Source organism: Taudactylus pleione, unplaced genomic scaffold (genome assembly GCF_031769625.1).
Source record: "Taudactylus pleione unplaced genomic scaffold, aTauple2 ptg000579l, whole genome shotgun sequence".
In the NCBI taxonomy this organism is placed as follows: Eukaryota; Metazoa; Chordata; class Amphibia; order Anura; family Myobatrachidae; genus Taudactylus; species Taudactylus pleione.
The window spans coordinates 5,667,481-5,691,968 of record NW_028284981.1 but is presented as its reverse complement, the minus strand read 5'-3'; the positions used below and the strand labels follow the sequence as shown (position 1 = coordinate 5,691,968).

At 44.3% G+C, this 24,488-nt stretch overlaps 2 protein-coding genes across 4 annotated transcripts in view; one reads left to right on the top strand and one right to left on the bottom strand.

Moving 5' to 3' along the window:
- ODF2 (outer dense fiber of sperm tails 2) overlaps window positions 1-7,123 on the top strand; it is a 32,914-nt gene extending 25,791 nt beyond the window's left edge. The window contains exons 17-19 of one of the 3 annotated variants that reach the window (XM_088453429.1): window positions 1,701-1,863; window positions 1,942-2,067; window positions 6,018-7,123. In XM_088453429.1, the coding sequence (XP_088309555.1) occupies window positions 1,701-1,863; window positions 1,942-2,067; window positions 6,018-6,191 (463 nt within the window). In that variant the 3' untranslated portion in view covers window positions 6,192-7,123. The remainder of the gene's footprint in view (window positions 1-1,700; window positions 1,864-1,941; window positions 2,068-6,017) is intronic. The other 2 variants (XM_088453427.1, XM_088453428.1) reach the window with 2 other exon arrangements.
- Window positions 7,124-16,175: 9,052 nt separating this feature from the next.
- On the bottom strand, window positions 16,176-24,486 carry PTGES2 (prostaglandin E synthase 2). The gene is made up of 7 exons (XM_088453425.1): window positions 24,019-24,486; window positions 21,358-21,552; window positions 19,171-19,226; window positions 18,895-19,047; window positions 17,695-17,895; window positions 17,334-17,451; window positions 16,176-16,935 (listed from the first exon to the last, which is right to left on the bottom strand). Exons 1-7 carry the CDS (start codon window positions 24,445-24,447, stop codon window positions 16,807-16,809), a joined length of 1,281 nt encoding a protein of 426 aa, XP_088309551.1. The 5' UTR covers window positions 24,448-24,486; the 3' UTR covers window positions 16,176-16,806.
- Window positions 24,487-24,488: the final 2 nt, after the last annotated feature.

Here is a 24,488-nt window from a genome sequence, read left to right as displayed (position 1 = left end):
GGCAACTAGGGGGTTAAATCCAACGGGCCACTACCACCTCCGGTGCAGGTGCCGGCAGCACGCCTGGTCCCAGGCGTCTGCCAGAGCCGCACTCCGGAGCAGCTGTTGCCATGGTGTGGGGGTTGTTATGGTCGGGCTCTGGGAAGCCAATAACCATAAACCCCTACCACACCGGAGACTTACTTTCCTTAGCCTCGCCGCTGTCCACTACTTCCTCCTGCCGGCTGTGCTGGTTTGTGATGCGTGTCTTCCCTTCGTCCTGTCTGGTTCTCCTGGTCTGGTCACGTGTTGGCCCCTTCTCCTCGGTACGCTTCTCTCCGTCTCGTTCTTCCGGGTATGGTCACGTGGGGGTGGTTGAGCCGGGGCTCGATCTGTTTGTATGGACAGCAGTAATCCTCATAAAGATCTCCACAATATGGATGTTTGTAATAGTCCTGAGGTAGATTCTTTTGTCACCAACGCGTTTCAGCCTATTTGGCCTTTTTCAAGGAGTTATGTGCCAGTATAGGGGTATGTTTTCTGCAGCATTGTATAGGAGGGGTCTGTAACTTGGATTGGTCCTATGCAAATGAAGCGTGTCCTGATTGGTCCATAAACCAATTCTAATTCCTCATTAGAACGGGGTATTGTAGGTGGTTAAATGCTGAGCTGCATATTATTATTGTAATCATAGACTGAATATAAAGAATCTGTGCTTCTGCATTTAACCATTCATAAAGATGCGATTGCTGGTATATATACACTGATAATTTTTGTGGGGCGTGCGGGTCGCTGGCATCTGTGACCTGTGCTGGCCAATGAAACCCCCCTCACCCCCTGCACATAACGTCATATTGTCACGGAGGTGGGGGACCAGGCCAACAGAAGCACGGAGCTGCGTGGTGGGTGCTCTCGAAGACTCTTCCAGGCAATCCAGAATCCCCAGACACAGAAGCCCTGGTACAAACATTGTCAATCAGAAAGTGTGCGATGGGCACAAGTGCTTGCGGTGTGGCTAGATTATACACATTTAGTGCCCAGTCTGAATAGCCAGATCCCACCCTGCAATCAGTAGATGGCTGCGTATATAATCAGTTGTGGTCATCCGCAGATCAGATCTACATGGCTCTATCAGACAACATCTGAGTGATTCACATCCATGAGGTTTGGGATCAGAAGTGTTTTTGGGACCCACATACAACGCAATTTGTGACCAATTGGGTCTGGAGCAAACGAATTGCAGACAGAATGACAGTGTATGGGCACCATTTTGTTTCGTTTTAGAGAATACGGGAAGCTATATAATTTACAGAACAAAGATTAAACCACAAAAATTATGATTATACTGTTTTAATTTAATGTATGTTTTTATCACATTATTTTTCTCCTTCATCCACTAGGGTTCACTGGAGCTGAAGGGAGTCCGCAGTCTGCCTGTCCTCACAGGAAAACAGTGGCTTCAGCTCCAGTGTCCCCTGTGGAATCGGAGAAATGTATTTACCCTAAGTACCAAAATCCTGTTTTTTATTCCGCTCAAAGAGAACTTTACTTGTGTTTTTCAGGGGTTGTTTTTATTTTATTATTTTCTTTTATACCATTTACATATTATTTTGATTGGAAGACTTTTTTTTTTTTTTTTTTTCTTTTCCACATCCAATACTTATTTGCTTTAGAATATTTCATTTTTATATAATAAATACAAAGTATTTTATTTTTTTCAGGAGACTGGAAGACATTGGCGCTCAGAATCGAGAACTTCTACAAGTTGTAGCCAAACGGGAAGAGACGATTCATCAGAACCAGCTGCGGCTGGAGGAAAAAACCCGCGAATGTGCGTCCTTGTCCCGTCAGCTAGAGGCAGCCATTGAAGACTCCAGGAGACAGGCAAGTAACTCTCTTCTTTGTGACCTTTGTCTATACGAGGGTCTTACCACAGTTACTTATTTCTCCTCCGCTCCACAGGTGGAACAGGCCAGGGAACGTGTCTCGTCCAAAGAGAGGGTGACGCAGTCTAAAATCTTGGATCTGGAGACACAGCTGAGCAGAACCAAGACAGAGCTCAACCAGTTTCGCCGCAGCAAAGATGATGTAAGTTATAGGGAGCCAAACTGTAGCATACAAGACCACAATAGCTTTGTAACAGAGACCTTTTCAGTGGCGAGAGCCCCACAGCTATTGCACATTCCTATATAAGCTTGTTTTATACATTTTTATTTTGTTTTTTTACAGAACACAACCATGCATTTTATATGAAATGTAACACTAATTTAAATCCAGTTGTGCCATGTCATTGAGCCCAGAGCATCATGATCTTGGCTCCAGCAGTACTAGTACGTAAGTACACACAGGTAGCATGGTGACACAATGGTCATCATTAGTACCGCCATAGATGGGGTAAATGTAATAACCTGTGACTTGCAGGCATCAGCCACCAAGTTGGTTTTGCCTTTTAAATGACTGCCACTTTAAAAAATCGGCCAGACTTGCAAGGACCTCGCAGACGTCTGCATGTTGCACATTTTCCCCCTATATGTTCTCTTTATGTGGGTTTCTTCAGGATGCTCCAGTTTCTTCCCACAGTCCAAAAAAAAGATATAGATTGGTTAATGTATGTGTTTAAGAAATGAAACTATGCACTCCGCAGTTCAGGGACTGATGTGGATGATAAACCTTTTCTGTGTAATATATGTTGGTGCTGGATAAACAAAGGTTTATATTACTAATTGAACTTGCAACGAGTTATCCAGAATTTGTGTCATTATCTGAGGATGTCGGTTATACCTACCAGGACATTATCTCAGATATTATGGCCATACATGCCTACTTTAGTAATTTCCTCCTCCAGGAGAAGCCTGGAGAGGAGATGCAGGTGGGTGGTGACGGGAGCAAGGCCGGACTATCCGCATCATTGGACCGTGTGTTTTAATAGGGGATGGGGCCAAATTTTTGCCTAGGATGTGGGTGGGAGGGAGTGCCTACTCTTCCAGGGGTGCAGGGAGATAGCCAAAAAATTGTGAGCCTCCCATAGTAGGCATAGTATGATTATGGGTCTGATTTAGAGTTCAAAGCGAATAAAAAAAAAAAAGAGAGAAGAAATTTGCACCTCGGCAAAACCATGTTGCACTTGCAGGCGGGGCAGACTATGTGCAGAATTCAACTTTATATATTTAATGTAGTACACTATGGTGCACCTCCTTGTCTTTTCCCTGCATTGCAACATAGTTTGTTCCAGGTGCAAATTGCTTCTTTTTTGGTTCTCACCCTGCAGTCTTTTTGCAGTGCATTCACCCCTCACAGCCAAAGACTCTGATCCATTTTGTCCACCCCTCACAGGGCACTTTGTCCATTCAGTGCTACTGTCAATAACTGTCGCTCATTTATTATCATTATCTCATGACGTTTTGTTTTCCCCTGCCAAATTAATGTGTTGGGGTTAATGTGTATGTATTTATATTGTGTGTAGGTGTTTTATATGATATTTTATTTTTTTTATAGTTTAATACATTTTAGAACTGACCAGCGCCACATTTATTTGTATATCTAGATGGAGAAAATACCTTTTTATTTTTGCTGGACCAAGCATGTGTTGAAGTGAGTTGCTTGACCAAGTGATCCTAAGATCATGGCAGAGGCAGTTGCTCTTCTTAAATCCAAGTAGGGTGACAGTCCTCCCTTATCTGGATGATCTATTGATCAAGGCAAGCTTGACAGCATTGCTGCAGATTCAGGTTCCAGTTTGAAATTCTACAAATTAAGGGGCTGAATGGCTACTCTTGGAGCAAAATGCTTTGTTTTATCTCCATGAAGACCAGTGGTGAAAATATTGTCTGGACAAGAATTTCAGAATGTACGATGTTTCTCATCCAGGCGTCTGCGGTGGAATTGAACCACTAGGCTACTAGATTTTTCTTTGTTTGGACACTAGGAAAGTTCAGGGTCCGGTGCCTTCTGCCAATTTATCTTCCCTCTTGGATAAAAAAAACAGTCTGACTCCACCAAGGGAATCCCTGAAAGCTGCTGCTTCTGTGGTCTAGAAAAGATGGTGATTAGTCCTAATCCACTTTTAGGAAGAGGACAAGCTCAGCAGACTTTGCACCAACCAGGCCAGGTTCATCAGGTGCTGTCATGGTGGAGACCAAAAGGTCCATCCTGGTCATAAACACCTGGGGGAGCAATGTGGCTTCCCATGGAGTGAACCAATGACTGAGAAGCCCTGCTTAGCTCCCAAGGGTGTGTGGCAAGGTTCCAGAGCATCAAACAAGTGTTTCAAGTGGCCACACTCGCAGACGAGTGCGGCCGCTCTGCCTCACAGGCCAGGAACAGGTGACCTCTGAAGCAGGAGAAGTTCTGTGCTCATCCTTTGAGGCTTGATGCTGGACAAACTCCCCTTCCCATAGGGAAAATTAGGGAAGAGCAGGACAATTGTAGTTACAAAAGCTAGGAGAACGTGGAAGGTCAGAACACCCCAAAAACACCACTACTTCCATGCAGAGGGGTTGGAGTTACTGCTGCCCCAAAAATGGCTGCTGTGTAACGTTGTAGTGAGCTTGCCAAGCAGGAAGCCACATCAGAGTGTTCTAAAGGGAAGGTAATCATTCAGGTACACACAAATTTAGTTTTTATTAATGTATATGAATGAAATAATTTATATTTTTGTTTTATTTACCATATATTCCAATTACAAATACATTAAATTCCCCTCAACTTTTATCTTTATCTTGTCTTTGAATGTTGCAGTGGAAGCTGTCTTGGCAGGTGAATTTTTATGTGTTGATTTTCAGACTTTGGAACCTATTTATTCGCTAAACGTCTCTGGTCATTTTAATTTCTTGTTGCTGCAACTCTCAACAATAAATTATTTCTCTGCCCCGTTTATCAAGAAGGTTCAGCAGTCACTTGGCTTCCAACCAGATGGGTTTGGACCTGCCCAAGCAACTACTCATGGGCCTAGTGAAAAATATGCATAAGTGGATCTGGAAGAGCTTCAGCCCAGCAGGAAGGGATTAGAAGATTTCGCTGTAGCCAGGCTTTGCCCCTAGGGTAGAGGATCCCAATCACTGTCCTCAAGGCTCACTTAACCGTTCAGGTTTTAGCGATATTCATGGTTGAACACAGGTGGTTAAATCAAATTGACCGAGGTACTAATTAAGTCACCTGTGCACAACCATGGATATATCTAAAACCTGAACTGTTGGGGAGCCTTGAAGGCTGTGTTTTGGGAACCTCTGCCCTAGGGAAAAGTGGATAGAGACCAGCCCCCAAAAGCTAGGCTATTGTTATATAGTCCCATATTGCTACCAGTGTTGGACAAAGACATGAAAAGCCCACTGGGGGAATGCAGTGGTATGGTCCCCTGCTTACAGGGGTGTGTTCAGCCAACAATCTGGAACCTAGAGGAGGAGGTAGGGCCCTCTGGGGATTCCCCCCGTGGGCCAGTCCACCCTGATTGCTACCTTCTCCATAGAGAAAGTAGTTTTGTAAATGCAGGAGAGTCTGGGGTTATACCTTTACGAAATAGTAACTTTGTAGTAAGCCTGCGATAACAGACATTATTGCAGGATTTATGGTTTACAAATTGTAAATGTTGACATTGACTACAACCGATTCATTACAATGTTGAAAATGTTATCATTGAACATTTCAGCAACTGCATAATTTCGACATCCTGCATGGACCTTAGGGTCAGGTTTCTAGAGGGGAGGGTTAGTCTACAAGAGGGGAAGTTAGGGTTAGCAATGCTCACCGCATGAGCTGCTGAAAATCATCAGGACGTTACCGCTGGAGCCACCGTACCAAGTGAGTCCCCACTAGACCACCATGCACATTTGGTTGACGTTCTAATCATATTGACATGTGTTAACATGGCCAATGTCAACTTTACAACATTCTCATGTCAATTATCACACCAGTTCTAAATAAGCCCCATAACCTCTTATAATTTGCTCTCCCTGCTGTGTATGGAGTACCAGTGTGTGCTGTATTTTGCTGCTTATTTCCATGACATTGTCAACATGTTATTGCATGACTTTCTCCACCAGGCTGACCGGCGGTTCCAGAGTCGTTTACAGGACCTAAAAGACAGACTGGAGCAGTCTGAAAGCACCAATCGCAGTATGCAGAACTACGTTCAGTTCCTGAAATCCTCCTATGCCAATGTTTTTGGTGAAGCCACCTTATCCAGTTCTCCGATCCGTCCAAGAACTCCACTGTAAGAACTTGGTTCAACCTTCCTTATCTCTCCAGTGGCAGATACTACAGGAACTTACTCACAAGAGCAAAGGTTCACCGCAGATTGCCTTTTTCACTAATCTTCATTGGATTTTACGATCATGGGAAAAAAAGGGTTTATAAACCATCACTAGGGAGATATGTAGTAAATTACAACTGTATAGCTGTTCTACCCCCCACTCTCAGCATCCTTTGCTAGTCTGTTACCGTTTACCAGCTGGATAAAAGCTGTAGCTTGCCCATGTTTGTCACCAAGATTGTATTGTGGTTTGTAGTTGTAATTTATTTTTTATATTGTTTTGTTTTTATTTGTTAAAAATTGTATTTATAATTTTTTTTACACTAATGAATTTCTGGAATTGTCTTTTGTATATTGCTTCATTTGTAATATAGGAAAAATATGATTTCTGCACTTATCCAACTAGGCATATGTTACCTCCTTCTCTCAAGGTGTACAATGCCCATAACACATAGGTACATTTACTAAGAATCGTGTTTGGGCGAGGTTCAACTAGAATACGTTCCCACAAACACGAGTGAGTTTTCCCAGACCAAACTCGCCACTTTACCAAGAAGTGAGTTTTGCAAAATCATGTTTTGCGAGTTTTAGGCAAAACACGCATGAGAATGGATGGGTTTATAAAACAAGTGTCAGAATGGATGTGATTCTATAAAACACACAGGAGAATTAATGCATCATCCTAGAAACATGTTCTGATTGAAGCAGTCACATCATGTACACACTGTCTAAGCATATAAAAACAGCCCAACCTTTGAGGGTTTTGTTGGTTGGAGGTTGCAGAGGGAAAGTGAGGAGTGTGTTTAGTGGTGTATGAGAGTTTTTGGCTTGGAATAGATTGCTTGTTATGTGGAAATTGTTTTGTGCTTATTTATTGTCTTGTCATATGTGTGTCTCATTTTTCTGTCTATCTTAATTGTTTGTTTTTTCCTTTTGTCCTGTTAGTGTGTTTTATGGGTGTGGGTAGTAGAAGAGGTTTGGTTTAGTGTCTTTTTTTTCTGTGTGTTTTTGTATAGGGAGGGGGAAAGGAATATGTCCAGAGTAGAGGCAGGGAGAGTGAGGTGACGAGGTTGTATCTCAAGAGGCTCTATAGGGCAGTACAGGCAACAGTGATGAGGTGACCAGGCAGAGGGGCAAGACCAAGATGGGGCAGAATGTGAACTTTTCTGTGGAGTAGAACATGATCCTTGTGCAGGTTATGAGAAACCAGCCACATGCAATGAATACCAATGGTAGCAAATATTGCCATTTTTGCTTCACCCAAATCAGTGCAGCTGATTTAGCACCTTTAACCACTTGCCTAGCACAGTCGTATCAGATACGACCATACCAGACTGGACTTTCCCGGACATGGTCGTATCTGATACGACCAGTCAAACACACAGTGGGCGGCTTGCTGGAAGTTAACTTCCAGCAGCCGTCCATCTCAGAGGGACCTGCCCGTCCCTCTACACCTGCGACTCCTCTTCCTTTGTGTCCCAATCACTGCTGGCCACAGTGAGCGGGCCCCGGCGGCACCCCCGTAGAAGCAGCAGCCACGGCTCATGTAGCCGCCGCTGCGACCCGATCACTGTGGCCAGCAGTGATTGGGCAGCCATTTCAGTAATAGGCAGTAGCGGTGGCTACCACTGCAATGTAACCCAGGCCTCTAGCGGGACACCCTCCCGCTGCGGCTCCGGATCACAGTGATCAGTGAGATCACTGTGTGAGAGAAGCGGCAGCCCCTCCCACTCCTTTCCGGCCTCAGCTCCACCTCCCCAAGTCCCCATGAGTCCCGATCACTGCTGGCCACAGTGATCGGGCAAAATATAAAAATAGTAATAAAATGTGTATATATGTGTGTGTGTATATATATATATATATATATCATACAAACTCGGCACTCACATGCTTTTCAAACTGCAACTCCTTTGAACATAGGGAATGTTGGTTCCAAAATATTGCAATAATTTGTTAAGCTGACCACCGCTTCACGGTCATTCCCATCTGGCCAGCCCCTATACTGATTCTCAGATAAATGAACTTGATCTGCCTGTCTGTAGATGATGTGGTCACATGCCAAGGGCACCCCAGATGGTTGAGTGCCGTGGATTAAGCCTGTCGGATATATATATATATATATATATATATATACACATACACACGATAGATATCGCAGAGCCTGTTTAGGGATGGTAACCGACCATCGATGGTTTGCAAACATCGATGGTCTGACTGAAAACAAGTGGTTTGCCATTGCTGGTGGCCATCGATCGATGTTTAGGAAACATCGACAGTTGTGATCTACACAGATATTGCCCAATCGCTAAACAATTGATGGCTTCTAATGATGGTTAAACCATCAATGGTACAAGCCCACAATAGCCATCACTACAGTATAACAAAAATATTGCTATTTTTATGGTATATGGGTTTTAAAAAAAAATTTTTTTTCAAATAAAATAGTGATGGATAAGTTCAAAATGATGATCTTGACCTAATTCAATCATAAAAGAAACGGACAATTTTGGAGCGGTTTTGGAAAAAATTTGTCAGTTAAGTGGTTAAAAAACAATCGTTTTCCCACTAATTGCAACTTGAAACACCTGTGAACACATCCAAACTCACCTCAGGAGGTCGTCTATTTGAAGTGTCTATTTTGTTGAGTTTGGCAATTTCTCATGCGAGTTTCAAAACTCGATTTCTTGGTAAATATGCAAATTGTATAGCTTCCTATGGAAAATACTTGCGAGTTTGGCCGATGGTGTATTTGGCCGTGTTTTGATGTCTGTTTCCTGCGAGTTCACGTGTTTGCCCTTAGTAAATTTGCGAGTCGGAAAAACAGGCTAAACTCGCCCAAACACCATTCTTCGTAAATTTACCCCACAGTGTGAAACTGCTGCTTACTTTTAGAATATATGTAATTAATGTATATTTAGGCTGCTCACTTGAATCCCCAAGATTTTCTTTAGACACTCCACCAGTATATGGATAGAAGCGGAAAGCTCATTTACTGTCATCACATTCTCTTTTGTGTCACATGTGTTATAAGAGGTCATTAATGCCTGGTGAAGTGCAGGGTGTATATAATAACAAAATGGCTGCCTCCATGGATTTCATTTTAAGGTTTGAGCTTAATCAACAGCATAAGATTTCTTGGCGTTGTGTACTACTTGTCAGTCTTGGTACATTTGTAGTTTTGTCACTTGCAAGACACCACCACAAACTAAAGGTGCGTCTAGTCCAGAAAAAGCAGAGACCCCTGATGTGGTGAACAGTGGGAAGTCTGACCTGACTACCGTATTACCACCTTTTTCATGAAATTAAACTTAATGGGATGTAATTATGAGACCGGCAGCCGCAATGCTATTCAGCCGCCGGGACTTCATACCCATTCCAACTTAACTGTTCTCCAAGAAAAACAGCTCAGGGATGTCTATTACATGTGGCACGGTTTTAAGCTTGTTACTGATTACAGGGTGCACTTGGAATGGGGTTCCCTGCCCTTTGTGGATTTTAAAGGTGTTAAACGAGTCTTGGTACACCTATAGGAAGGCTGGTGCAAATATACATCTATTATATAATTTGTGTAATCTCGCCTCACAAGATGAACTTGATTTCTGTAGTGTTCCCCAAAACTAGGCGCACTGGTACAAGAAACCCCCCTTGGCCTTCCACCAGTTGGTGTACTTCATTGGAACTCTTGGCTGACTACCTTATCCAAACGTATCTTGCATTGTACCTTTGTTTTGCACTTTAGTAAATCTACCCCCTAGGCCTCATTAGCAAAGTGAAAGTTTTTAGAAATGCAGATGTTGCCCATAGCAACCAATCGGATTCTTTAACCAGCACCTTCTAGAATAAAGATTCTCAAACTCTGTCCTCAGGACCCCAAACAGGGCATGTTTTCCAGCTGTCCTCACAAGTTAAATAATTAGCTCCACCTGTTTTTTTTAAATGTGTCATTGAGTAACGAATACACCTGGGAAATGTGACCTGTGTGGGGTCCTGAGGACAGAGTTTGAGCACCACTGTTCGAGAAGATAATAGCTAGAATCTGATTGGTTGCTATGGGCAATATCTCCACTTCTAAAAACTCACTTTAGTAAATATACCCCCTAGTGTGTAGGGGAGGGGATAGCCCTATGAGCAGCCCATCTCCTGCCTAATTTGTCAGATTGGCTTGTAATAACATACCTGCTGCTTGCTATGACAAATTACTATATTAAGGGTAATGTGTGGCCCATTAGAAAGTTAAGACTGCCCGCATGCCCCTGCAGTGGATCAGGTAGCCCATCTCTCATGTAGCCTATGGGTGTACTTTTTAATCAATGCTGTCATACAGTTTAATAAAAACAAAGCAATGGTTATTACATCCTCAAGATGAAGGTGCAGTAATGCCCAGATCATTCCGTTTTCTGTGTACTTATATTTGTGTGTCTTATTCACATTAGAACATTGTACTTGTATTCTAAAATAATCAAACTGCAATAGCCAGTCTATTGGCCTTTTGTTATGCTAATAATAATAATAATAGTCTTTGACTGCACAGTGAGTGTGACAATGTCATTATATGCTCCCCCCAAAAAATATAGGTCGCAGATAGGGAACTAGTTTGTAGTTGTGGTTAATGATCTTTTCCCCCAATAACCTGCACTAACAACAGGAGGCGTTTTCTTATAAGCTGTCACATTTTCATGGGAGTATAAAATAGTGGAGCATAGCATGACCGTTCTATCATGCAATCCCAAGCGCGACTCGTGGAATAGCTTGTATTGCTAAATGTATCATTAATACACACACACCATCATCATCATCATCATGTCTTCTTACCTATAGGTACATTGGGAATATAAGCAGCAAGTGCCATTCAACTCCTTCAGAAATGGCTCTTGAACTAAAGGTGTAGAGGGTCCTAGAGGTACATTTCTGGTCTCCTTACCCTGGTAACATCTGCAGCATGGTCACACCCACAATCCAATTATTGGTAAATGTGGTCATTTTACAGGTGCTCTGGCCAAATCCAAGATGCCATCGACTATAGCCACTTGTGTAGTTGGGATAGCATGACTGTACTATAGGAGGGATGTATCATTAATAAAACTGCTGTCTTGGAGGTATACTGCAATAAGTATGAACCACCATATGTATTAGAATGGTCCGCAGCACAGCAAGCCCCATAGAATTCTATGGGGCTGCATTGTGCATTTAGCTAGATTGGAAGAGCTGTTTCAACACTTAATGCTGAGTATACACTGCCAGTCCAACAGACACCTTAGCCTGAAACCCAGCCAATATCATAGCCATACACTGAGATATGTCACAGAGTATGGCCACTCAATATCTGCATTCCTCTCGTGAAGGTACAGGGTATATGTTGGGTGGACAGAAGCGGCAGTGCAGAGACGGCCGACCAATGATCAGTCGGGCATGTTGGAAGATTCTCATGCACGACTGTCTGATAATCACTGTTTGGGTGCAGCAATACACTATGCAATTATCAGCCCAATGATCTGCAAATCGGGAAAGTCATTGCATAATGTTTGCCCACCCTAAGTGATTGTGCATAGGAATGCATGCAATAGGGGGCAGGATGTCTCTCATCGCGCCTCTTGTGCGAGAAGCTTTAGAGGAATAGCTGGATGCATGGGAGGAAAAAGTCTGAGCAGACCATGAAAAGATAAATAGGTGAAACCCTTTCTGAGGTTTGGAATTATGGAAAATGTCTCCAGTCTTGAATAAAGGGCAACATGGATAATGTTATACGTCCATCTTTTACTTTCTCACATTAAATCCTTTGTGCGTGTAAATAATAAGATCTGAATGGTTGCTTTTAATCAGTAGATTCATAATTTAATGAAAGGACAATCCTATTGCATTATCCTTGTGTGTAAGAAATAAAAAAAGTCACTGTTCTGATCAGCGGTCCAAAAAAAAATAAAAAATTACACTTATTACAGTATATTCATAATAAAGAAATGTCCCGCACAGGGTTGCAATATATTAAAGTGCTATGTTATTACTAGAATTTACCATGTCTGTATCATTAAAGAGAACTTGTTGCTCTACTTAACGTGGAGGTAGCAATAGAGTGGACTGACCAAAATTCTATCTATTCATTTTCATTACAAAACTCCTGCCTGGCACCAAACTAAAACTGAATAGCCTGGGGGCAGGGTATAATGGAGAGGGAGGCCTGGGCTGATGGGAAAAGGATAGTTATGGTAGACTTACCTTTGTTAACTCACTTTCTTCGAAGTCCACAGGGGAGACAATGGGGTATAGGTGGTGGTTAGGAGGACTGGACACCCAACAGTTAAAACTCTTTTGTCCCAGGATGCTCCGGACCTTTCCCTCTATACCCCGCCCACAGCCTAAGGCAATTCATTTTTTATTTTTTTTTTATCAATAAGCCCAAGGCAGGAGCACGATAGGAGAGAAGAAAGACTGGTACACTTAAGAATCACACTCTCACACAATAGAGAAAAGAACTGGTGACCAAGAGAAGAAACCAATAGAAGCCAGGTGCGTCAGGGCGGGCGCCCTGTGGAGCCTATAGACTTCAAAGAAAGAGTTAACAAAAGGTAGGTCTACCATAATTCTCGTTTTCTTCAGGGTCCATAGGGCTCCACAGAGGAGACAATGGGGATGTCCCAAAGCAGTAGTTCAAGGGCAGGGACACTCCTGAGCTGAGAGGAGAACCCGGCGTCCAAAAGGAAGTATCCTGAGAGGCAAAGGTATCAAAGGCACAGAACCTAAGAAAGGTGTGGACAGAAGACCACGTGGCCACCTTACATAGTTGTTCGGCAGACACGCCACGGTGGGCTGCCCATGAGGGACTCACAGAGCGAGTAGAATTAACAGATACAGTATCTGGCACATGAAGGCCAGCCTCCGTGTAAGCTTGTGAAATAGTCATGCAAAGCCATCTGGCTAGAGTCTGTTTGTTAACTGGCCAGCCCTTCTTGTAGAATCCATATAGGACAAAGAGGGACTCTGTTTTCCTGATGGACCAGTACGGTCCACGTCGATCCCCAGAGCACGTATCACATCTAAGGTGGCCTCACCTGCCGCGAGGCCTGGTGATTGGAAGGCCGGAACTACAATTTCCTCAATGTGGAAACGAGAGACCACCTTGGGAAGGAAGCCAGAGCGATTACGAAGAACAGCCCTGTCCTAATGAAAGACCAGAAATGGAGCACCCCCCAAATCTGACACCCTACGAGCAGACACGATAGCCAGAAGAAAAAAAATGTCTTTGCAGTGAGCCATTTAATGTCTGCTGAGTCCAAGGGTTCAAACGGAGGTCTCTGAAGTGCATGGAGAATCACTGACAAATCCCACAGAGAGACAAAGGGAGGTTGTATATGGAGGACACCCTGAAGAAAGGTGTGAACATCCGGCAGTGGAGCAATTCTTCACTGGAACCAGATGGACAGAGCAGAGATGTGCAGTTTCAGAAATGCTAGACGGAGTCCGAGATCCAGTCCAGCTTGAAGGAAGGCAAGGATCCGAGAAACCCGAAAAACCTGAGGGTCAAAGCTTCTGGTAGCACACCACTGGAAGTATGGAGGCCGGCTTACACGCTCTGAGCATGGTCTGGACCACAAAGCGAGAAAACCCTTTGGACCTTAGGAGGGATATCTCAAGAGCCACGCCATCAAAGACAGACGGGCCATGTCTGGATGTAGACAGGGACCCTGAGACAACAGGTCCGGCCGTAGAGGAAGTTGGAGAGGAGAGTCTATGGAGAGACCTTGAATATCTGAGTACCAATGGTGTCAATGCCATGTCAGACCTACCAACAGAACCATGTCCCCTTCTTGCTTGAATTTCCAAAGGACCCAAGGAAGATGGGACATTGGAGGGTACACGTCACTGACAAGGTGTCCACAAAAGCTGCTTCGGGGTCCCTTGTCCTGGTCCCATGCATTGGAAGCTTGTGGTTGTGTCATGAGGTCCACGTCCGGTAGACCCCATTTGTCCACCAGGAGCTGAAAGACCTCTGGGTGTAGAGACCACTCCCCGATGTGCACGTCTTGACGGCTCAGGAAATCTGCTTCCCAATTGAAAATCCCCAGGATGAACACAGCGGAGATGGCCGGGAGATGAGGGTCAGCCCACTTGAGAATGCGTGCCACTTCTGCTATTGCCCCCGACTGCAAGTGCCTCCCTGGTGTTGGAGGTAGGCCACCGCCGTGCCATTGTCGGACTGTACTTGCACTGGCCTGCCCTGAAGAATGTCCTGAGCCAGCGTGAGGGCTCTATAGATGGCTCAGAGCTCCAGGACGTTGATTGGTAGGACCCCCCCTCGGTGGGAGACCGGAGGTAAGACTGCGCATAGAAGCAGATTCCCGCGAGTGGGAACCCGCCTTACCTGTCCCCTGTGTCCCAGTTGCAGTCTGGGGTCCTCCCATGGAGCCACGCTAGCCAGGCCCCCCCAGTACCAAGCCTGGGGCTGGAGTTGCGGCGCCGCGGAGGGGCGAATGAGCAGCAACGCTGGAGTCCAGAGGACTGCCTAGCGCTGCCTGCTCTTCAGGAAAAAAACAAAAATAAAAGAATACATTAAATAAAGCTTGGGCTGCTTAAACGCAGCCCCACTGTTGTGAACGGTGATCAAGCTCCTGCTATACACCAAGGAAAACTGAATTGCCTCAGGGGGTGATCGGGTATAAGAGACGGGGGGGGCATCCTGGGACAGAAAAGCTTTAACTGTTGGTGTCCAGTCCTCCTAACCACCACCTATATCCCATTGTCTCCCCTGTGGAGCCCTATGGTCCCTGAAGAAGGAAGACTTTGTAACTGTTTGGTGCCAAGACTCTCTCCTCTCCAGGCTATGCCCAATGTGTCCCTGTGCCCCCTAATAGAGGGTGAAGAAAGTGCCTTGGTGATGTCACTAGCTCACAGTGAATAAATGGGCTGTAGTTTCATTCATGATGGTTCAGTCTACAAAATGGCTGCCTCCACTCTAAGTAAGCAACGCAGAAACTTTTTAGGGAGTAACCTACAACGGAAGAAATCTACAAATATTCTTAAGTCTTTCATGGAACAACTATACAATTTTACACTATAAACCAGAGGTTCCCAAACGCGGTCCTCAAGGCTCCCCAACAGTTCAGGTTTCAGAGATATCCATGGCTGGGCACAGGTGGTTAAATCAAATGGACAGAGGTAGTAATTAAGTCACCTGTGCCCAACCATGGATATATCTAAAACCTGAACTGTTGGAGAGCCTTGAGGACAATCTCTGCTATAAACAATTAAATATCATCTAGAGATGAAAAATGTGCTTTATATTAAATAGTGACATTAAAGCCGGGCATTATGCAATAATTAGCGGCCTGCTCCGTAGTGTATGGCCGCGACGGATAAGCGATGGTACGGCATGCAAAATCTGCAACATATCTGACTGATCCAATCATTGGTCAGCCAGATTTGGTCGTGTATGCACCACCACAGCAGTCATATCCCCTGTTCCTTCGCGGGAGGAAAGCGGATAACGTGGACCATAAACTGTAAAGTCTCTCACAGTGTATGGCCACGATATCTGATGGATTTTAGGCTGTCAGATATCAGTCTGACAATGTATACCCACTTTATTCTATTTAAAAAAAAAAAAAAAAATAGAATAGGGGAGGTTATAATATCATAGAATGGGATGCAGTCAGGAAGCAGACGGTCGAAATGCCGACCGCCGGCTTCCCGACTATCAAATCACGGCAAGGTACTAATGAACGAAGGGGTTGGGGTTCGGTTTTAGGGCCCCTGGGGGGGACTTGGGCACCCCCCCGGGAGACTTAGGTTTAAGCACTAGGGGGCCATGCGGCTGGCGGAATTACATACTGTTTCCCAAAGAATAACACAAGATGATGCAAGCATTTCCATTACTCCTCATATACAGAATATATCCCTAAGTGATTGGGGATTTCACACAGTCCAGTGGAATGGTAAGCCAAGCCAGCATCTAACATAGTGGCAAAGATTTTTATTTATTTTTTGTCTCCAAGAACATCTTCAGTTCGGCCCAGTCAAAAGCACAAACATGACTTAATCCTTTCTTGAGATGACTTCCAAAAAAAAAAAAATCTCACTTATCAAAGCATTCGTTAAACCTAGTGCCGATGAACCAGTGCACTGCCCATCTCATGTTTAGATCACAATGCATGGGTTAAGATGAGGGTCGGGAAAGCATTCGGGCACATCCGCCAAATCTAGGAAGACTCTTCCGGAGCTAAAGCCGTGTATCCACTGATGAGAATAAAAAGCAGTTTATAGCAGAAGCCGTGGCTACCTGAGCACAGGGTTATATGGCTCCTTATTGGTTTCAAACGCAATGCTATACTCCCTGTGGTTGTGTTTGAGATGAACTAGACTGTCTGTCCAAAATCTCTTAGCATGTGTCCATAAGAACAGATAACCGTAAGAAAAGCCTTCCACATCGGCTTACAAGGATGCAGGAGACCTCTGAAGAACTACCGACCAAGTAAGCGACTGCCAATAGCCCCCCAGGGGGACTGCAAAAGTGTTTTATTTGTTTAGGTGTTTTTCCCTGATGATGTAAAAGACCTTGAAATACAGGGAAGCCCCATTACAATGTCCTTTCATTGTGTCTTTGTATTTTCATGAATGGCTCTGGTCATCCCCTGGTACCAGGGCTTGATCTTGGTGTTTGACATCATATCGTCAAATGACTGTAGACCTTCCATGACTCGGAGGACCCCATAAACGGCCTGTGAAGGAATAAAGAGCCCCGGGTCAGTGCAAGTGTTACTTAGGGCGAGATTCAATTTATTTTTTTTTGGGCACCCAACGGAGCTGTGCAATTGTTCCTCTCATCGGGCGCGAGTGCATGAGCGCCCATTATTTCTGCTCAAACCCTGAGGTGGCGAGCCGAAACGTGCAAAAAAAGATAAGACATTTCGGCAGCGCGCCCAATAGTTTAGACGGATTTAGCCGGCTCAACCTGGTGCATTTGGGGGCAACAAGAAATGGAAGCTCGCCGGAACGACATCTAAATAGGTCTGTCGCGTGCCCATTACTTTTGGATGCACAAAAATAGCAAATTAATTCCCCCCTTTAGGACTAGATAAATAAATTAATCACGTAGGAGATTGGCATTTAGTCTCACCAGATCTGCAAGATTCGGTTGTGAGCCGCCTAGGAACTTCCTGTGTTTCCCCACAGTTTCCACCCACAGATTCGCTGCTTTGTACAGATCCTGACGAACGTCATCTTGTAAGTTGTGCCTGCAATGGGACCAGACAGAAGAAAGTCACTCCAATGGTCAGACATACAGACGACTTCTAGTTACTGTACATATACAATACCTTTTTATTTGAGTAGTTCCAGACAGAACATATGGATGGCTCAGACACACAAGATCATCATGTTTTTCGGTATAACCACCATACAGATAAATTAATGTACCCACTCAGCTCTCAGCAATAACTCTGGCTCAACACATAACATAATGGAAAGAGATTACACACCTGCTTTTCAGTCTCTTGCCAATAACAAACATGGCTGCTGCTCCTACATATTTAGCAAAGATGCCTTCCACTGGGCCAAAGTTCCCCTCACGTACAATGTAGTCAAAGGAGGACAGTGCTTCCCCCGGTGTGCGGTAAACGTTCGGAGAGATGAGGTGCACAAGCCAGTCATCAGCCCAACGGCGCCATTTCATTTCTTCCCTACAAAGAAGCAGAAATAAAAAGGAAAATTAGGAAGAACATGTACGCTGTGTTCTTGGGCTATTTAATTCTATTCTCTTTTCGTGAAATAACGTCATCTATTGTGTAATAATTAGTTGTGTACGTCTAGCACAAGCGCAGTGACAGCAAGTGAGGCCACGCCCCTCACTGGATACTTGATGCCCGGCCCCACCCCCTCCCTGCGCACAGCTCCTTCTGGCACCATGGACACAATTATTAAGCCCCACACACCTTGCCATAGGCCGATCCTCTGCTTGGCCAGCATGTTTAGAGGGCACGCAGACCTATTTCGAGGGTACAAGGATACAATGCCAAGGCTGAATTTTAGCTCTAGTCTGTTCCTGACACCATGACAACTTTTTGCTGTAAGTGGTGGGCACCAGACCATACCCCATAAATCACTCGCTCCTGATCCTGTACAACTTCTCAGGGTCCGCCGACCCATTCTCCTGATCCTGCACAATGAACATTCTTCAAATATCCACCTGCCGCAATCACCCGGATTCTAGAAAACACACTTGGGAACCCCTCCGGAGTCGATTTAGCTAGTTTAGAAGTTTGTCCCCCATTTTTTTTTTTTTTTTTTTTTTTTTTTTTGACACAGAATACCTTTGGGGAACATTCCAAGGGGTGCATGCTACTTTTTTAAAGTCTGCACAGTATCTCGTAGACATCCGACTATCCCCTCCCGCTTCTGTACAATATTTCAGAGATGTCCACCCGGTCCCTTCAGAGGCCGTGACCATAACTTCCTAATCCTGTAAAATATTTTGGATATTTAGATGCGCCCTGCAAGCTTATCGCCACCCAATCCATGACCAATAATTGAGGGACCTCCGACTATCTCCACTTGCCCAAAAGCAACACAGAATTTGACAGCATAAGCTAATTTAGAGGTCCATCCACTCAATGGTAAATTGTCTATTGATCCAAATTGTGCGAAATATTGCACAGTACCCTATAAAAGGGGACACTCACGTCTGAGTTTCCTTGTGAGCGTACACCTCCTTAGTCTCCTGCTCGTCCAGCATGAGCCAGTATCTGTTCTGATACTCCGTCGTCTCCTTCCCGTTTTCATTTGTCACTTTTATAGCTGGATAATAAGATACAATTTCCTCCAAGCTTTTCTTTCTATGAAGCAAAGTTGCAGACAATCAATCAATTAAAGAGTATTACAAGCAAAACAGCGAAATATAGGACTATACAAAAAAATAAATAAATAAATAAAATAGGTAAAGCCTTCCATGGACTTACTTGGAGACGAGGAAAGTTTTTATTGCACTGATGATCACAGAGGAGTCATTTAATTGCTGTGGAAAATAAAAATAAATCAGCAATCTGTTCTAAAATGAGAAGAGGAGGTGTAAATACTCCACTCACTTCCTATGTTATATTACAGTGCACCCAGTCACAGACCAATTAGCCCATAGTCTAAGCCTCATGGATACGCTTGTCCACGTGCCAGTCACCTAAACACAAGGTGCTGCCATTTTAATGGCGATACGTATAGTGTCCCAACAAAGAAGATGCCAGTGCTTAGAATACAGGTACTAGGGAGAGGGCTAGGATACCGACCGCCTGGTGTCTGTATCCTAACCTGGTCGGGATGCTGGCGTCGGGATTTTGACCCTCGGGATCCTGAGGGCTGACATCCCAAACCCTACCCAGTTTAATGAGCTGTACTAATATTCATGAGGTTGCTGCCTATTTTGTAGGACACAGTCGTGGTTGGTCATTAAATGCCTCTGATATTAGTGGTTATCATCATCTTTTATTAATATGACACCATCAAGTGTTCATAGCGCTATACCGGGAAAAATACAATGAAAAAACAGACAATATAACAAGGTTCAAACAAGTGGGATACAGTCAAGGTCGACATGTGAAATGTCGACATTCTGCAGAATGCAGACATTAGGGTTAGGATGTGGGACGGGAGGATTAGGGGTCTGCAGAATGTCGACATTTCACAGGTAACTGAAGCAGCTGCACCGCTGGGACACACTGTATTGTCTACATTCTTATCATGTCGACATAATTAATGTTGACAGAATATACCCAAACACGCTATACATTGGTTCTCGGGGAATAAAACAATGAGATGAGTATACAAGTAAGTGAAGTGAGTGAGTGACTGCTATACACATTAACACTCAATGACCTGATGCCTGGGGATATTGGACAGAAAGGATCTGAGTTGCTGACTGAGTGGGAGCGCACTAGAAACTGGGACAGAGAAGGGCGATAACCAGGAGGGTGGAGGGCTCGGCTCATGAGAGCTTACAGTCTACGGGCGTCAGGGGTATAACTGGGAAGAGACGGGGAGGAAGGGCACAGTTCCTGGTTACTAGTGAATCCAGCCCACTGTGTGTAGGGGACATGCGATATTTAATGCTTTATGCTATGTTTCTACTTTATAACTGGAATTTATTTAGTATACAATACATAGGGCCTAAATCAGCATTGGGAATAGAGTAAGATATAGCGAGTAACTGTGAACCTGGACAAGACAAGTTGAATGCAAGGGGTGCAAATACATAAAAAAAATTTCCATGCAGGGTAAATATTGCTTTTGCATGTAGCCCACAAATGCTGCACAGCTTTATATTTACACTACAATTTAGATGTCAGTTTGGACACACCCCTCCCAAATCTAATGCTGAGTACACACGGGACGATCTGTTCGGCGACCAATATTGCTGAACGATCTCCCTTGAAATTCCTGGTGTGCTGGATGAACAATATTGTTCAGCCACACACCAAAGATATCACCAACGATGATGACCAATGATCGCAAACCCCTATGCAAAATGCACAAGATCGTCCAGTTTGGCCTGCATGCATGTCCGATGGACGATATCGTTATCGTCCAACGGGAGCGCGCATCGTTGGTCGTTCATTGCATACACACGGAACGATATCATTACGATATATCGTTCCGTGTGTATACACCTTAAATCTCTCTGCACATTTTAAATCTGCCCCACCTGCAGTGCAGCATGGTTTTACCAAGATGCACAGTTACTTGCTATATCTTACCCTGTTCCCAAAGCTGAATCAGGCCCATAGATTGTTGGGTCAGCTGGTGTTGAAAGGACACAATAATAAAAACGTATAGGAATTAGTTATTTTGTTTATTTTTCTTTTAAAAGCAAACATTTTCTTGTAGTGTCCATTTAAAAACCGAAGAACTTATATACTTTATAGGTGTATTTAGCACAAGACCCCACAAGCCACCCCCAAATAACAAAAAGCCCACGTGTCTTCTACTATATAATGTAACTTTCAGGGATTGCCTGCTATGCTAGGGATGACAAAACTGGTTTTCAACACCCATGAACTTACCAGACTTTTACATTGTCACCTCTGCATATCTTAACTATATTAACAAAATGAATATGTTTATCTATGTACAGATAACGTACTGAGCAAGAAACTTACTATAGGGCACCCAGCGTCAGCAAGGAGGATCGGAACCTTCCTGTAAGTGGAGAATTTAATTTCTTTGCGCAGAACAGGATTCACTTCTACAATCTCATGCGGCAGCTGGTGATACTCAAGGAAGGCCCGGACCTTACTGCAGAAGGGGCAGGTTTTGTATTGGTAAAGTGTGAGCTGCAGACCGCCATCAGGGACCTGACCAAAGACAGTATTACTATAGTAACACAAAGCTAACAATGTATGTACTGCAGCATTACAGGTTTATACTACTAAAGCATGAGTAGGACTGCTAGGTCAGTCACTGGAAAGCAGACACACAAATATAGAGTACACATGTTTCATGACTGTAAAATCAGTTTAGATATGTGCCTGCATTTGGTGCTATGCTTAGGATTGGATAGAGATTTTATATATATATATATATATATATATATATATATATATATATATATATATAGCGTTCCCGCTAGGCTGTTTTAACGGGGAGCAGCGCCCTGCCCTCCTTCCAGTAGGAGGGCAAAAAGTGCCCTGCCCTCACAGCCTGCGGGTGCAGTCTTCACCTGCGGGTCACAGTGTCCCACGGGTAGAGAAATGTGCGGTGACATGTGCCCGGCATCTATTCTCCCCATCTGCAGCCCTTGGGGGCTGCCCGGTGTGTCCGTAAGTGTCGGGCATGCCCCCAAGAGTGACGAAAAGGGGACGCGTCTTATAGACACGGCCCCTTTTCAATGGCCATGCCCCCTTTTCGGGTGCGCACAAAGGTGCCCTCTCTGGCTCCGGCACCCTGCCTGTCGCCGGAGCTAGAGTGAACACATTATATATATATATATATATATATATATATATATATATATATACATACATACACACACACACACACAGAAACCAGTGATGTTACATGAAGTGCGATTCCAGAACACTATGGACAGCACATTGCACCTCAGTGAACGGACCCTTATAGATGGTTTTTCAGTACGCTTTTGTTCCCCTGGAGCAGAAAAACAGAGCCAATTAAGGCAACAGAGTACCACGTGGCAAAAGTATTTAATGCATCTGCATTTTAAATGGCTGACTTTGCAACCTTGTAACTAATGCTGGGCTTAGTTGTATAGTTTATCTGTCAGATATCTGTCTGGTTGGAATGAAAATCTGGTAATGTATGGGAGCAAATGACAATCAAACATTTGTTCACAAACACTGGAAAACAGACAAAAATGGACGGTCAGACAAATTGGTCAAACAAAACAAATTTAACCAATTTGAACAATCGTTTTTGGTCTGTTTTCCAGTGTTTGAAACCATATAATCGATTGTCAGTTGCTCCCATACATTACCAGATTTTCATTCCAACCAGCCAGATTGGACAGATAATTGTATAGTGTATGCCCAGCATTAGACAAGTTACTTCATTATGACATGTCATCGTTCATGTAATACAGATGTGCCAATTATTAATTTGAATTCCTAGAAAAAGTCAATAGGGTGAATCAGTCAGTGAATGAACACTACCAGTAATGGACATTTTCAAATTTAATACAGTAATCTTACATTTTAGTGCATTCAGGGCTCTATTCAGCAACAGTGACGATGTTGCCCAGAATATTATTGGGCAACTTAGTCACGATTTATTTATTTTTTTAATTATTTAAATTTATGGCTGCTATTCAGCATTATTTCCTGCAGGGACAGAGGTTGCGGTAACACGCTGTCCCTGCAGTGTTACAGAAGGCACTGTTATCGGTTTATGAAAACAATACTTTGTTTATGCGCATGCTCGGGAACAGTCTCCGTCCCTGCTTTGGACGCTCCAGGCGACACTGCTGCAGAAATTCTAGGCACCCTGCTAGCCAGATGAGGCTAGCAGAAAAAAGATCAGACCAAATGACTCCATGTACTACATACACCATCCCCTTAAATATGAGAATTCCTATAACAGTTCATTCACTGGAAGATTCACCCTAAAAATCTGGCAATAGAACTAGCCATAGCCAAAGTACTTGCTTTACCAGACTAAATCGTGACAAACATTCCTTTACACCAGGGGTCTTCAACCTTGGCCCTCCAGCTGCTATGGAACTACACATCCCAGCATGCACTGCTATCTTTTTGATATAACAGCATGCTAAAACTATGGCAGTGCATGCTGGGATGTGTAGTTCCACAGCAGCTGAAGGGCCAAGGTTTTAGACCCCTGCTTTACACGAAACAATTGGGGAGAATAGGGATTCCTACTGGGGAAGGGGAGCATTTATTCTTGCATATTAAGAGGTCTATTTACTAAGCAGTGTTAGGAGACAGAAAAGTGATAAGGTGCCAGCAATCAGCTCCCAACTGTCATCTCACAGGGTGTGTTTGAAAAATGACAGTTGGGAGCTGATTGGCTGGTACCTTATCACTTTTCACTCTTATCTCCTAACACTGCTTAGTAAATAGACCCTCAAAACTTATATTTTCAGATTTTTCTACTTTAATGTGATTGTGACATTTCCCCCATCACATTCCCTCCCCTACATGTCATGTACAGCAGTATATATTGCCTTGTGCAATAGGTCAGAAGCTATATTATAATAAGTGAGACTGGCAAACCAAAGGAATAACTTTCCATCAGGAATAATAGGTCAGAGCTTGTGTCAGTGACTTTGCATTAGTCCTATACCGTACCTGCTGCTGCTCCTCCTCCGCCCTCTGCTCCCCCAGAGAGTATCTCAGGGTCTGTGCCACCCCCAGAGCACCCCCAAATACAAACACCAGGCCCCACACCCTCCGCGACCCCTTCCCGGTCTCCTGCCACCGCCACCCAGCACGGTACCCACGCCAGCAGGTGATAAGCCCGGTGCAAGGCGCTGCCAGCGGCAGCCTGGTCACCCCTATCGGGGTCACCGAGTTGGGGAGGCAGCTATAACCCCTGACAGCTGCCCCAGGGGGATGCACGGAGCCTCTGAATGACGCCCCAGGCAGGGTGCCCCGTGCACCGGCCGCGCCGCCTCTCAACTGCCCCAATAGCCGCCATGTCCGGCAGCAGAACTCATGAGCCCTGTAAGCAGCCATCTTCACGCCGGGAAACTCCGCCCAGATCGCTACATTATTCATAGAGGGTGGGGTTCCAGCACCCAGCAGGGCGCCCTGGCAGG

Excerpts from the sequence above, each read along its gene's own strand:
- PTGES2 (XM_088453425.1), bottom strand. The coding sequence starts at position 24,447 with ATGAATAATGTAGCGATCTGGGCGGAGTTTCCCGGCGTGAAGATGGCT. Across the intron at positions 19,048-19,170 it reads AAAACTTTCCTCGTCTCCAA|AAAGAAAAGCTTGGAGGAAA; the intron begins GTAAGTCCATGG and ends TTTGCTTCATAG. Across the intron at positions 17,896-18,894 it reads GCTCACAAGGAAACTCAGAC|GGAAGAAATGAAATGGCGCC; the intron begins GTGAGTGTCCCC and ends GCTTCTTTGTAG.